Source organism: Haematobia irritans, chromosome 4 (genome assembly GCF_050003625.1).
Source record: "Haematobia irritans isolate KBUSLIRL chromosome 4, ASM5000362v1, whole genome shotgun sequence".
NCBI lineage: Eukaryota > Metazoa > Arthropoda > Insecta > Diptera > Muscidae > Haematobia > Haematobia irritans.
In genome coordinates, this window is record NC_134400.1 from 106,258,980 (window position 1) to 106,275,449 (window position 16,470).

The 16,470-nt window shown below is 37.6% G+C and overlaps 1 protein-coding gene across 1 annotated transcript in view; it reads right to left on the minus strand.

Annotated features, from left to right (window-relative positions):
* bma (SCY1-like protein bma) overlaps positions 1–16,470 on the minus strand; it is a 327,192-nt gene that overhangs the window by 75,603 nt on the left and 235,119 nt on the right. Inside the window, exon 18 of the mRNA XM_075306514.1 lies at positions 5,015–5,083. Coding sequence (XP_075162629.1) covers positions 5,015–5,083 — 69 coding nt within the window. The remainder of the gene's footprint in view (positions 1–5,014; positions 5,084–16,470) is intronic.

Here is a 16,470-nt window from a genome sequence, read left to right on the forward strand (position 1 = left end):
ACACATTCACACACACACACACACAATTCCCCAATCTGGTTTAGATCTTCTCAACAGCATATAGGGAATGGTAATAAAAACGCTTCTCGTAAAATCGACATTGTTCATATATGGTTTGAGACAGAGATGTTGAATATAAATTCCCATAGATTCCCTCGCTAATATTTGGTGGTTGTTGGATAATGGTCGCACCTGAATGATGGTGATGCATAAATATTCGTTAGTTACTAATGATGACATTGAAAGCTGACTCGAGTTTTCCATTTAAGGACTCCAATTTTATAATAAAATAAATTATACCTTCCTTCCTACTTTCCTTTAGCAAATAAATACCTAAACTACTCAAGTATCTCTGTGTTATTTTGTGTAGGTGTGCCAGTTCACTTTTAAGAACGTGACTATAATTACGAGAATATTTATTTTAAATTCATACACCCACACCCTCAGTGAGGTGAATGGCTGTGTGAGATTCTACTACTAAGTGAAAAATAAATACGGTCCTCTTATCACTGCATTTCAGTACAGTGGTTTAAAACCTTGGCCATAGTTCTGTGGTGCTTAAGATAAGATATGAGTACAAAACTTTGGAATACTATAACTATGCTTATGTATTAAATAATTTAAAATATAGTTCAAAGTGGCGAGAATATTACTTTTTCGGATTTCACTATACTGAAAAAAAAAAAAAAATAATCTTTGATAGTAAATTTATAGAGATTTTGATTTTTTTAATTAAAGAAAAAACAAAATCGATTATAGGATATAACAGGTTGACACATAGATGGCGTCGCTAGTATTAAATGCATATTATTTTTATATAGTACCAACCTTCAAATGATTCTTGTCAAAATTTGACGTCTGTAAGTCTATTAGTTTGTGAGATAGAGCGTCTTCTGTGAAGCAACTTTTGTTATTGTGAAAAAAATGGAAAAAAAGGAACTTCGAGTTTTGATAAAATACTGTTTTCTGAAGGGAAAAAATACGGTGGAAGCAAAAACTTGGCTTGATAATGAGTTTCGGGACTCTGCCCCAGGGAAATCAACTATAATTGATTGGTATGCAAAATTCAAGCGTGGTGAAATGAGCACGGAGTACGGTGAACGCAGTGGACCCCCGAAAGAGGTGGTTACCGACGAAAACATCAAACAAAATCCACAAAATGATTTTGAATGACCGTAAAATGAAGTTGATCGACATAGCAGAGGCCTTAAAGATATCAAAGGAACGTGTTGGTCATATCATTCATCAATATTTGGATATGCGGAAGCTCTGTGCAAAATGGGTGCCACGCGAGCTCACGTTTGACCAAAAAACAACAACGTGTTGATGATTCTGAGCGGTGTTTGCAGCTGTTAACTAGTAATACACCCGAGTTTTTCCTTCGATATGTGACAATGGATGAACCATGGCTCCATCACTACACTCCTAAGTCCAATCGACAGTCGGCTGAGTGGACAGCGACCGGTGAACCGTCTCCGAAGCGTGGAAAGACTCAAAAGTCCGCTGGCAAAGTAATGGCCTCTGTTTTTTGGGATGCGCATGGAATAATTTTTATCGATTATCTTGAGAAGGGAAAAACCATCAACAGTGACTATTATATGGCGTTATTGGAGCGTTTGAAGGTCGAAATCGCGGCAAAACGGCCCCATATGAAGAAGAAAAAAGTGTTGTTCCACCAAGTCAACGCACCGGGCCACAAGTCATTGAGAATGATGGCAACGATTCATGAATTGGGCTTCGAATTGCTTCCCCACCCACCGTATTCTCCAGATCTGGCCCCCAGCGACTTTTTCTTGTTCTCAGACGTCAAAAGGATGCTCGCAGGGAAAAAATTTGGATGCAATGAAGAGGTGATCGCCGAAACTGAGGCCTATTTTGAGGCAAAATCGAAGGAGTACTACCAAAATGGTATCAAAAAATTGGAAGGTCTTTATAATCGTTGTATCGCTCTTGGAGGGAACTATGTTGAATAATAAAAACGAATTTTGACAAAAAAATGTGTTTTTCTTTGTTAGACCGGGGAGTTATCAGCCAACCTGTTATTTCTCCTCTGACAAATCGCGATATTTATAGAATTTATTGAATTCATTACAAAGTCGGCGAAGCGGATCGTTATTTTCGTTTGGAAATATTTTATGTGAAGCAGTTCAAAGTTGAGGGTAGGTCTTAACGGTACATTGAACGATATACTGTTAAGAAGGAAATCAGATTTAAAGATTTAAATCCGTTAATTACATTAACCGTAAAACATATATTCAGCATGGTACGTCTACTTTTCAGTGTTTTCAGTTTAGTGTATAAAAATTTATCAGAATAAATTATGAAATTTATAAATTTATGTTTAGTTTTTTTTATACCCTCCATCATAGGATGGGGGTATATTAACTTTGTCATTCCGTTTGTAACACATCGAAATATTGCTCTAAGACCCCATAAAGTATATATATTCTGGGTCGTGGTGAAATTCTGAGTCGATCTAAGCATGTCCGTCCGTCCGTCTGTTGAAATCACGCTAACTTCCGAACGAAACAAGCTATCGACTTGAAACTTGGCACAAGTTGTTGTTATCGATGTAGGTCGGATGGTATTGAAAATGGGCCATATCGGTCCACTTTTACGTATAGCCCCCATATAAAGGGACCCTCAGATTTGGCTTGTGGAGCCTCTAACAGAAGCATATTTCATCCGATCCGGCTGAAATTTTGTACATGGTGTTGGTATATGGTTTCTAACAATCACGCAAAAATTGGTCCACATCGGTGCATAATTATATATAACCGATCCCCAGATTTGGCTTGCGGAGCCTCAAAGAGAAGCAAATTTCATCCGATCCGGCTGAAATTTGGTACATGATGTTGGTATATGGTCTCTAACTACCATGCAAAAATTGGTCCACATCGGTCCATAATTATATATAGCCCCCATATAAAGGGACCCTCAGATTTGGCTTGTGGAGCCTCTAACAGAAGCAAATTTCATCCGATCCGGCTGAAATTTGGTACATGGTGTTGGTATATGGTCTCTAACAACCATGCAAAAATTGGTCTATCGGTCCATAATTATATATAGCCCCCATATAAACCGATCCCCAGATTTGGCTTGCGGAGCCTCTAAGAGAAGCATATTTCATCAGATCCGGATGAAATTTGGTACATGGTGTTGGTATATGGTTTCTAACAATCACGCAAAAATTGGTCCACATCGGTCCATAATTATATATAACCGATCCCCAGATTTGGCTTGCGGAGCCTCAAAGAGAAGCAAATTTCATCCGATCCGGCTGAAATTTGGTACATGATGTTGGTATATGGTCTCTAACAACCATGCAAAAATTGGTCCACATCGGTTCATAATTATATATAGCCCCCATATAAACCGATCCCCAGATTTGGCTTGCGAAGTTTCCAAGAGAAGCAAATTTCATCCAAGCCGGTTGTAATTTGGAACATGGTGTTAGTATATGATCTTTAACAACCGTGCCAGAATTGGTCCATATCGGTCCATAATTATATATAGCCCCCATATAAAACGGTCTCCAGATTTGACCTCCGGAGCCTCTTGGAGGAGCAAAATTCATCCAATCCGGTTCAAATTAGGAACGTGGTGTTAGTATATGGTCGCTAACAACCATACCAAAATTGGTCCAATTACACAAAAATTGGTCCATATCGGTTCATAATCATGGTTGCCACTAGAGCCAAAAATAATCTACCAAAGTTTTATTTCTATAAAACATTTTGTCAAAATTTTATTTCTATAGAAAGTTTTGTCAAAATTTTATTTCTAGAGAAAATTTTGTTCAAATTTTATTCGGTTCATAATCATGGTTGCCACTCGAGCCACAAATAATCTACCAAGATTTTATTTCTATAGAAAATTTAATCAAAAGTTTATTTCTATAGAAAATTTTGTTAAAATTTTATTTCTGTAGAATTTTTTGTCAAAATTTTCTTTCTATAGAATATTTTGTCAAAATTTTTTTTTCTATAGAAAATTTTGTGAAAATTTTATTTCTATAGAAAATTTTGTTAAAATTTTATTTCTGTAGAAAATTTTGTCAAAATTTGATGTCTACTTTGTCAAACTGAATTATATACGTATTGGATCGATCTTTTTTGATTTAATATATACCACGTATGGTTTTAAGTTACCTTGCCATCGGCAAGCGTTACCGCAACTTAAGTAATTCGATTGTGGATGGCAGTGTTTAGAAGAAGTTTCTACGCAATCCATGATGGAGGGTACATAAGCTTCGGCCTGGCCGAACTTACGGCCGTATATACTTGTTTTTTTTTTTTAATGGTCTTCATTCAAATGAACTTCCAATGTCTACCGTCTACAGTACAGGAAACGATTCGAAAATTGTATTAAATATTTTTATATTTTATAGCACACTATTTTAAAATATTTTCCTTTTTGTGCCACTGTAAATTATTGTCGGTGTCTATTGTGTTTGGGTGAAAGTGAATTTCATCTCAGTTTTTTTCCGGGCCCAAAAACACTCAGGATAATCTTTACTGTGGCAGCCAAAGGACTTAACAATACACATACAGCAATTCATCAGAATCCGTTTTGAAGGTGGATTTGTTTTTTAAATGACGTGAAATGTTCCCCTTCATATAAACATAAATTTTTAAAACGAATACAAACATTGAAAAGCGGAAGAAAACAAAAAAATGAACATTCTGCATATACAAGGATGGAGGAAATTTCTTTCACCTTCTATAAGAAATTCTAATAAACCAAATTGTCTAGGGAGATATCCTGTTTCGTTAAAGGAAAAAAGTATACGAAAATATTCGTTTGATGTTATCGAGGGTGAGAGAATTTCCAGTCCTTTCTTTGTTTGAACATGCCAAGACCATAGAAAATGATAGTAGGACACAGAGGAACGTCGAACACGCAGCAATAAACAAACCATACTCGTACAAGAAATTTTGCATTTTCATTTTTTTATGTTTTTTTTTTGTAGTATGGGATCTTTCTCAAATGACTTTAAGTTTTTTAGACTTACTACGTAGCCGGATGATGAGGGAACCGAAAGACTTGATCCTGAGCCACCTCTTGCACCGAAACCATATGCCTAGTTTAGTGTTATTACAATGAGTTAGAATGAGTAAGTGATGATTGGGCATATATTGTACATTGTTTAGTTATTATGGAAAGTAAATTATGGTTATGACTAACGGAGATATTAAAGATCCATATCCGATTTTTTTATTTATTTTTGTTTACAAAAAAAAAAAAAATATTGAAAAAAAAACAAAAAATATGTAATGTATGTGAAAAAAAAGTAGTAAACGAAAATTATTACAATGCATATAAATTAACACTGAAAAAAATATGTACGTGGTATTAAAGATTATGCAACCTAAATTTTACGATGCTTAATTTATGCAATATTATGAAAATATTTCTTTAAAATATTGAAATTTTATTTGAAAGAAAGTTTATAATATATGCGTAAAAAAACTGTATTAAATTTAAGACCAAATTTTGGAAATTTTCGTTCCTCCCTTAAAGTCATATGTCTTTGAACTAAGGCTAATTTTCCTTACGATGCTCAATTTACGCAATATTAAGGGCATATGACTTTAAAATAATTAAATTTTATTTGAAAGAAAGTTTATAATCTTTGGGTAAAAAAAAAATATTAAATTTAAAACACCAATTTTGGAAATTTGCGTTCCTCCCATAAAGTTGTATGTCTTTGAACTATGGCAAATTTTCCTTAAAGTAAACACTTACATTTTTGATTTAAATAAATTATCCTTAAATTGACTGGAGTAAATTAACTAAGTATGTCATTCCGTTTGTAACACATCGAAATTTTGATTTCGGACTATACAAAGTATATACAGTGAAACCTCTCAGATTTGGACACTCTAAAAACTGGACACCTCTAAAAAAGTGGATTATTTTCGCGAGATGTTTGGTATATTTATATGGCTCTAAACCCTCTAATGCCTCAATTTTTTTTGTCAGCTGATTAAATATTCAGTGTTAACGACACAAAAGCTAGAAAACTAATCAAGAAAAATTTATACGATAAAATTCAGTATATGCTGCAAAGGCTCTTGAAGTTTTCTTGTTTTTTTATTCATATTTGTTGTCTTGTGTTTTACTAAAAGTTTCCTTATTTATTGAAGCCCGCCTAAGGGCGGGATTGGGCATTAGAGGGTTAAATTTAACCTTTCATAACTGAAAACTTTCCAAATGTGGACAAAAGTTAGGCGAACGTGTGTGTCTAGTTTTGAGAGGTTTCACTGTATATTCTTGATCAGGGAGAAATTCTAAGACGATATAATGATGTCTGTCTGTTTTAATCACTCTATTGAAATCACTCGTGTCACTCGTATTGAAATTTTGCACAGACTAATCTTTTGCCTGCAGGCAGGCCAAGTTTCCAGATGGGCTATATCGGTCCAGGTTTTTGTATATAGGCCTCATATAAACCGACCTCACAATTGGGGCATTAAGACACCGCAATTTTTTGTGCGTTTTGCATGCAATTTAAAATGTAGAGGTGGGAACCACCGTGGTGCAATGGTTAACATGCCCGCTTTGCATACGGGGCCGACTATATTATATCCTTCACCCCTATGTAGGCCAAAATTTGTGTTACCATCTCAACTACTTCACATTTGCTGGAAGCTATATAAATGAGACAATTTTTTTACTTCTACAAAACCTCTAGAATTAAAATTTAAATCGGCTAACGCATCCAGTTAATTGGAGGAAATTTCCATTGAAAATGGGTCTAAAATGTGTAACAGTCTACCATATTTCCCCCAACTCTGTGTACGTATATATGGGAACTATATATACACTGGTAGAAAAAACTTCGTTATATTAACGAAATGTGTCATTAAAAGTGAGCCAATGAAACAAATTCGTTGATATAACGAAGTTTTTCGTTATTACAATGAATTTTCTTTTAATCAACGAAAAGTTTCGTACTATTAACGAATGTTTTCATTGCCGCAATGAAAAGGTTTCATTATATCAATGAAATAGTTTCGTTGGCTCAATTTTAATGAAATTTTCTTTGTGTGTAATCTGAACCGATTTTGACTAAATTTGACATGTATAGTTAGAATAATAATTCTGCTATCTATGCGAAATTTCACGTAAATGGGAGTATAACTTTGGCCCCCCTGGTCATATGAGTGCAAAACGGACGGAAGATATATATGGGGGCTATATCTAAATCTGAATCGATTTTGACCCTATTTGGCACATACAATATTATCGTTAAAAGTACCGCTTGTGCAAAATTTGAAGTAAGCCAGGGCAAAACTCTGGCTTTTGACACCATATAAGTCCAAATCGGGCGAAAGATATATATGTGAGCTTTATCTAAATCTGAATCGATTTTGATCATATTTGGCACATACAATAGTATCGTTAAAAGTACCGCTTGTGCAAAATTTGAAGTAAGCCAGGGCAAAACTCTGGCTTTTGAGACCATATAAGTCCAAATCGGGCGAAAGATATATTTGTGAGCTATATCTAAATCTGAACCGATTTTAACAAAATTTGACACGCTTAACGATACTATTAAACGTACCCCTTGTGCAAAATTTGAAGCAAATCATGGCAAAACTCTGGTTTTTGTGGCCATATAAGTTCAAATCGGACGAAAGATATATATGGGAGCTTCATCTAAATTTTAACCGATTTCAATCAAATTTAACAAGCATTGGTAGAATGTCAATTCTACCCTCTGTGCAAAGATCGGTAGTAAACTTTGGCCTCTGTGTTGATATGAGTCTAAATCGGACGAAAGATATATATGGGAGCTATATCTAAATCTGAACCGCTTTGGCTGATATTTTGCTAGATTTTCGAGATTCATCAAATATTTGGATGTACGGTATTTCAAGAAAATCGGTTGATAAACACGCTAACTATGACCAAATCGGGGATGAATATATATGACAGCTATATCTAAATCTGAACCGATTTTTTCCAAAACCAATAGCGATTGTCTCTGTCCCAAGAAACGGCTCCATGCCAAATTTGAGGACGATCGGACTTAAATTGCGAGCTGTACTTTGTGCACAAAATTACATATACAGACAGACGGACATCGCTAAATCGACTCAGAATTTAATTCTAAGTCGATCGGTATACTAAAAGATGGGTCTATGACCACTATTTCTTGGCGTTACATACAAATGCACAAACTTATTATACCCTATACCACAGTAGTGGTGAAGGGTATAAAAACTTGAGAATATGGTTATTTCAATTGGAAACTCGAAGCCAAACTTACTATAAACTACTCGATGGTGCAGTAAACGTGACGGTCGGTACCCGCTCATGTTTAACCTTTCACAAATTACTGCAGAAACTGGAAGGAAGGAAAACTACTTATGTCTTACATAAGTGAATTACTGTTTAGAGAGAATTTTATAAAATCACTTTTTGGCTTATTAGAGTCAATTAAAAAATTAAAATTTTCAAAAGTCATTCGTTGATGCAACTGAAGCTTGGATGGACATTATGGACCACGAAAACCAAGAATTGTTTGAAGTTCTGAATGAGAGATGCAAATCTAATAGAGTTTTGAATAAATACAAAGCATAAATAAAGCATTTTTTGTATACCTTTTACCGGGAGCTTAACTAAATTAAATTAAACAAGTATATACGGCTGTAAGTTCGGCCAGGCCGAATCTTATGTACCCTCCATCATGGATTGCGTAGAAACTTCTACCAAAGACGGTCATACATAATTGAATTACTTGGGTTGCGGCCGATGGCAAGGCATCTTTAAACGTCTTAACATCATCTTTTAAATTGTGATTTAGTCCATGCGGGATATATATGTTATTAGGCAAAACAAAGGCCGAATAAATATGTATATATTTAATTCTTGACCGGTATATATAGGGAAGAAATAAATGCGAACCGATATGAACTCTTGTGCGGTAATTATAAAGCCGGAATTGAATTTATATGGGGGCTATATACAATTATGAACACGATTCTACCAAAAATGACAGATTTTTTACTGTTTGGTAGATTGGTAGAGTTCTTGACGTTTTGGAAGATTGTGCAAAGTATTCCTCTCTCTAACTAAGAGGTGCTTCATAAATTTTCTATAGAAATAAAATTTTGACAAAATTTTCTACAGAAATAAAATTCTGAAAAAATTTTCTATAGAAATAACATTTTGACAAAATTTTCTATAGAAGTACATTTTTAACAAAATTTTCTATAGAGATTATGTTTTGACAAAATTTTCTAAAGAAATAAAATGTTGACAAAATTTTCTATAGAAATATAAATTTTGACAAAATTTTCTATGGCAATAAAATTTTGGTAGATTATTTTTGGCTTTTAGAGGATCCGCAAGCCAAATCTGTAGATCGGTTTATATGGGGGCTATGGTTGTTAGAGACCATATACCAACATCAAGTACCAAATTTCAGCCGGATCGGATGAAATTTGCTTCTCTTTGAGGCTCCGCAGCCAAATCTGTGGATCGTTTTACATGGGGGCTATATGTAATTATGGACCGATGTGGACCAATTTTTGCGTGGTTGTTAGAGACCATATACCAACATCAAGTACCAAATTTCAGCCACATCGGATGAAATTTGCTTCTCTTTGAGGCTTCGCAAGCCAAATCTGGGGGTCCGTTTATATGGGGGTTATACGTAAAAGTGATCCGATATGGCCCATTTGCAATACCATCCGACCTACATCAATAACAACTACTTGTGCCAAGTTTCAAGTCGATAACTTGTTTCGTTCGGAAGTTAGCGTGATTTCAACAGACGGACGGACATGCTTAGTTCGACTCGGAATTTCACCACGACCCAGAATAGTTATATATACTTTATGGGGTCTGAGAGCAATTTTTCGATGTGTTACAAACGGAATGACAAAGTTAATATACTCCCATCCTATGGTGGAGAGTATAAAAATATTCACAATTTCTTTAATTCCAAATTAGGTTTTCTGCACTAGGTTTACGACTTTTGCAACATACGTATTAAACCGCCGTAAACGTATGTCGCAAAAGTCACAGTTTGCGACAGGCCAACCCTGGTTATTGAGCTAAACATTGAATCGGCCAGCCCTCAATGATAACAGAGAAGTTCACCACTGTGGTATCACAGTGGTGAACTTCTTTCTTTCAATTAGGCTGAAATATCGGGTTGCCACTGAACCTAAAATATAGAGGTACTTTATGTCCATAAATAGGTGTGCGAAATATGGTCTGTATCGGCCCTTGTTTGATAGATCCCCCGATTTGATTTCTTGGGCTTCTATCCGGGTTTCCTTAAACATGAAATCCATAGGTACTTTAGGTCCATAAATAGCAGTGTCGAATAGGGTGATTATCGGTCCATGTTTTGGTAGAGACCCTATGTAGACCGATCTCCCGATTTAATTTCTTGGGCTTCTAGATAACGCAATTTTTATCCGAGTTGCCTGAAATTTGAAATCCAGAGGTACTTTAGCTCCATAAATAGCCGTGACGAATACGGTGAGTATCCGTCCATGTTTTGGTAGTGCCCCTATCTCCCGATTTGCTGTCTTGGGGCTCTAGATAGCGCAATTTTTATTCGAGTTTCCTGAAATATGAAATCCAGATGTACTTTAGGTCCATAAATAGCAGTGCCGAATATGGTGGGTACCGGTCCATGTTTTGGTAGAGCCAAATGTAGACAAATCTACCGATTTGATTTCTTAAGCTTCTGGAAATCACAGTTTTTATCCGATTTGCTTGAAATTCAAACGCCATAGGTATTTGAGATCCGCAAACATGGTGTGCCGAATATGGTGTGTATCGATCCATGTTTTGGTATATCCCCCATATAGACTGATCTCTCGATTTGACTTCTAGATGATTTAGAATTCAAATCAAATGAAAGGCGTTCCTTTATCGTATTTTCTTGCACGCTTAGGCGCGAACTTTAATATACTTCGACAACTTAAACAAAAATGGGTCTTATAATCCAAATCTGCTGTACACAGAAAAAAAGTAAACTGTTTTATAGCAATAATGAACTACCTGGTATGAAAATTGAACTAACTTATACTCCACATTTTGAGATTTCCACAAAGCGTTGTTAAAACCAGGAAAACTTAGTGCCCTGGTGTACTTTTTAACTACAAGTCACGAAATTACACACTCTCATAGAAGAAAAAATGAACCAAAATAAAGAACAAAATCATTGGCGTGAAATCATGGTCATTTTAACCATACAGTAGTTCATTCTCACTATTTTTCGGAATCGTACGAAAATTTTCTTCTGCTTTAGATAATACTGAATTTATGTGTACGGTCAATCAACTTTATACTTTATTTCATTGGGCTGTGAAAAATTGCGAAAAAATAATAAAATTTAACTACAAACAAATAATTTTTTGCTGTAAAAATAAGTTAAATTTAGCGTTATTTTAATTACGTAGTCTCCATATGTAGGTTAGGTTAAAATGGCAGCCCGATTAAGATTCAGGCTCACTTAGACTATTCAGTCCATTGTGATACCACATTAACTAAAAGTACCTATTATATATGGGCACTTCTAGTTTTAACCGCTGAACCTTCTCGATTATTTTTCTTCGCTGAACCAACCAGATTGTTCCAAAAATATTAGCAGACTGCTTAAGTTAACGTTTTCCAGATCCGCTAGTAATCTGAAGCTATATGCTCCTAAAAGTTGCTTGCGCTTTACACAAAATGCAGGACACTCACACAAGAGGTGTGTAATTGATTCTTTTTTCTCCGCATCATGACAGCTCATACAATAGTTATTATACTTAGCGCCAATAGTTTTTGCAAAATCGCCTATCAGGCAGCGACCCGTTATAGCAGATATCAGGAGTGATATCTGACGTCTCGAGAACATTAGCATATCTAGTGTGCGGTTTAAGTTGAAATGGGGCCATATTTGCTTGGTGTCGTTACAACCCTTGCAATTTTGACATCGAACATTTGCCATCATAACAGCCTTCTCACGCAGCATGAGCTTGCAGGTATCCAGGGGCACACCAACAAATTCTAGTTCTCCTGGAATATGTAAGGCTAGGGACATCCTTGCCAAGTCATCCGCTTCGCAGTTCCCCGGTATGTTCCTATGGCCAGGCACCCATATTTGGTGAATATTGTACTGCTCAGCCATCTCATTGAGAGATTTGCGGCAGTCGATGGCCGTTTTCGAGTTGAGGAACACAGAGTCCAAGGAGTTTATTGCAGGTTGACTGTCTAAGTATATATTAATGCCCACATTTTTTGGAACATTTCTTCTCAACCAATTCGCCACCTCTCTTATTGCTAATATTTCAGCCTGAAAACCACTACAGTGATTAGGTAATCTTTTCGCTACTCGAAGTTCCAGATCAATAGAATATACTCCGAACCCCACTTGTCCATCCAATTTGGAGCCATCAGTGTAGAAATCTATATATTCTTTATTCCCCGGGGTCTGTGTGCACCACGCCTCACTGTTGGGGATTAGAGTCTCAAACTTTTTGTCGAAAAGTGGACTCGCCAAAGTGTAATCCACTACGTTAGGACCATCTGGCATTATTTTGAGGACCGAACTGTGACCGTAACTTTTTTCCGACCACAGCGATAGCTCGCGCAACCGCACAGCCGTTGTTGCAGCTGACTGTTTGGCCAAAATGTCTAAAGGCAAGAGATGCAGCATGGCATTAAGGGAATTTGTTCCTGTCTTGCTGAATGCGCCTGAAATACAAAAACACGCCATACGCTGAACTTTATCTAAACCAGTCGGTTTCTGAAGTGCCGGCCACCAGACTACAACACCATATAGCATTATAGGACTAACCACTGCCGTGTATAGCCAATGCACACTTTTTGGTTTTAGTGCCCACTTTTTTCCTATTGCCTTTTTGCACGAGTGCAAAGCTACCGTTGCTTTCCTCACCCTTTCTTCAATATTAAGCTTAAAGTTCAGCTTCCTGTCCAAAATAACGCCAAGGTATTTTGCACACTCACCAAAGGGAATTTCAATACCCCTAAGGAAATGGGCCTAACCGTGGGAGTTTTGCGATCTTTGCAGTACATGACTAATTCTGTCTTTGCAGGATTTACCCCAAGACCATTGTCTTTCGCCCATTTCTCAGTCATCCGGAGGGCCCTCTTAATAATATCTCTGATTGTGGATGGCAATTTTCCCCTGACTGCCAGAGCCACATCATCTGCGTATGCCACCACTTTTATCCTTTCATTTTCTAGGGTAACCAGAAGGTTACTTATAGCAACATTTCAAAGAAGAGGTGATAGAACTCCTCCTTGGGGAGTGCCTCTGTTCACATACTTTTGTATGTTTGCTTGTCCTAGTGTGGCTGAAATACGTCTCTTCACTAGCAGTTCGTCTGACAGCCTAAGTATACATGGATCAACATTCAGAGTTGTCAGTCCATTTAATATCGAGCTCGGATGGACATTATTGAACGCCCCTTCGATGTCTAGAAACGCCACGATTGTGTATTCTTTGACAGAGAGTGAGCTTTCGATAAAGCTGACTAGTTCATGTAATGCGGTCTCAGTAGACCTGCCCCTCGAGTATGCATGCTGTCGTTTCGAGAACAAACTTGAATCGATGCTAGTTCTAAGATAAACATCTATTATCCTCTCCAGAGTCTTAAGTAGGAATGAGGATAAGCTGATTGGTCGGAAATCCTTCGCCCTCGAGTGAGAGGCTTTTCCCGCTTTAGGTATGAAAACGACTTTTGTTTCCCTCCACTTTCCTGGGATATATGATAAGTTGATACATCCTTTATATATCACCGACAACCAGGGGATAATTTTGTCAGTTAGTGGTTGTAACTCCGCCGGAGTAATTCCATCAGGTCCGGGGGATTTGAATGGTCCAAAGCTACTTAGCGCCCATCTTATTCTAGTTTCCGATGCAATTTCCTCGACAGGAAACGACCGCTGAGCAACTGTGGCACCGCCAGTACATGGTTCAACCGTCTGATTTCCAGGAAAATGTGTGTCCAATTGTACCTCCAGCGTCTCCTTACTGGACGTTGTCCAATTGCCCTCCGATGTTTTAATGAAACCTGGAGCGGATTTGGTGGATGCTAGAACCTTCCGTAGTCTGGAAGCCTCGGACGTATTCTCAATACTTCTGCAGTAATCATTCCAAGAGTTATGCTGAGCATTTCTCAGTTCTCGCTTGTATCCTCTCAGATTCTTCTTGTAAGCGTCCCAATCCGCAGGGGCTCTGGTGGACTTTGCCTTGTTAAAGAGCTTCCTGCAGGATTTCCTCATATTACTTAATTCCGTAAACCACCATGGTGGTCGATTTGTCACCCTTGGCTTCCCTCTAGGGCATGCAGCTTTCAGTGAGATGTTGAAGGCCTTAGTAATCCGCTCCACTGCGTTTTCGATATCTTGCACATTTCTCATATTTGTCTCTGTTATACCTATTCCAGTCAGCTTTCCTAACATTTGGCGGAAATATGGTTTTGGTGATATGAACATCAAATTTGAAACTGATGTAGCGATGATCTGAGAAGCTGTGTTCACTTAAAACCTGCCACTCAGATATCATTTCATTCAGTTCTTGCGAGGTCAAGGTGATGTCCAAAACCTCTTGCCTGTTTTTAGTGACAAAGGTTGGGGCATCTCCCTTGTTGCAAACTACCAGATTAGTACGCAAAATAAACTCTATTAGCGACTCTCCCCTTGCATTAGTATCACTACTTCCCCATATACTATGATGTGCATTCGCATCGCATCCCACAATGAGTTTCGTCTTTGTTTTCAGTGACTCCTCCATTAAGGTCTTAACGGCACATGGAGGCATCTCCCTGTCATGTCCCATGTAGACCGAAGATACCCAATATTTGCATTTGGCTATTTCTAAACTGGCAACGACAGTGTCTGTATTGCACATTGAAGGAAGCAGAAACAAGTTGAGCTCGTTTTTAGCAATTATACAGGCTCGATTTACATCATTACCAGTATACTCCAATAGTTTGAACCCCGGAGTACTTAATTCACATATTTTGTTTCTATAAACATATGGTTCTTGAATAAGAACTATATCTATGTCCCCTTTCATCAGGAGAACTTTTAAGGCAGCACATGCAGCCTTACAATGATGAAGATTTATCTGGAGGATCCGTAGGATCATCGAGATTTTCAACAACCGTCACATCAGCCGCTTCAATCGAGTCATCAAGAATGTCCTCTTCAGAGATCTCGGTGACTCTCGCAATAACCATAGGTTCAACTTTGGTGAGTTCTGAGGCAATAGAAACCTCCTCTATCCATGTCTTCAACTTTGGTATCTCCCTTGACTTCGCGAGAGGATCCGCTTACTTCTGATTCAGACAGAGGCTTGTCCATTTCTGAATCCTTTAGCTGATCGTTTTTATATACCTCATTTGGATATAATGAAAGCCATAACATACACGGCCCTGAGTCTTTGCTAGATGTGGCAAAGACTGAGTGTTCAATATAAACACTGCATGCCGTCTTGGTCCATCCACTTCATCCAAACGGCCAACCTTCCAATCAGCTGTTGGAAGATCTGGATTGCATCGTTTCAGTCTATGTAAAATAGATTCAGGGTCAGAAGGGTTTGCAGGTATCCACGCATGTGCTCTAGGTCTAGCCGGTATGACTTTCTTCTCGACTAACTCTAGAACAGCTCCTTCCCAAACTTCAGCAATTACTATCAGAGCAGCTTTAAAACATTCTATAGACCTCTGGTCCTCAAATGCGACTAGCTTAAATCGTCCTTGATACCAACCAGCCTCTTGGTGTCGAGGATCTGGACCGGGAAACTTTTCCAGCACCTGTGAGTAGACGACAGACAGAGCATTCTCAATTTCCCCCCATTTTTGCTTTGGAACCATACCGTCCAATGCTCCTTTATTAATGATAGCCATCACAAGGCTGTCTTTAGCAACTGAGCAAACGATCTTTGATCCCTTTTGGAGGATGGCAGCTCATCCGGTGATCGTTCCCTTTTTCAGCCTCAAGAATTTGTTTAGCCGACAGCGTGCTTGGGTCGACTGATCCTAAATTCTTTAGGATAAACAAAGCATTTCTGCGTTCCTTGAATCTCTTTCGTGAGGGATTACCTCCTTTTGATGTCGTTACCTTAGAAAAAGTACGACTTGTCAAAGTGTCGCCACCTGTCGACCCGTCGATTAATTGGGCCTAACTCTTGGTCATTGCCCAAATTTATAACTCCAGTCGATACCCGTCCACTGAGCCCTGAAGTTAGCAACCCAGTGGATGACTTTGAATTTCGCAGCATGGTGGCTTAATATCCCACCACACTTGAAATTCTTAGTAGGTACCTATTATGATGAGTTTATCCGCTATTAAAAAAAAAACTCGTCCGTTCCGTTCGACGGTTAATCCATACAAAATTGCATCGTTTGAATTGGTAACACTTTTGATAGCTTCCCTATCATAAAAACTTCACTAAATCTTTATTCAAGGAAATTGGTGTATCAT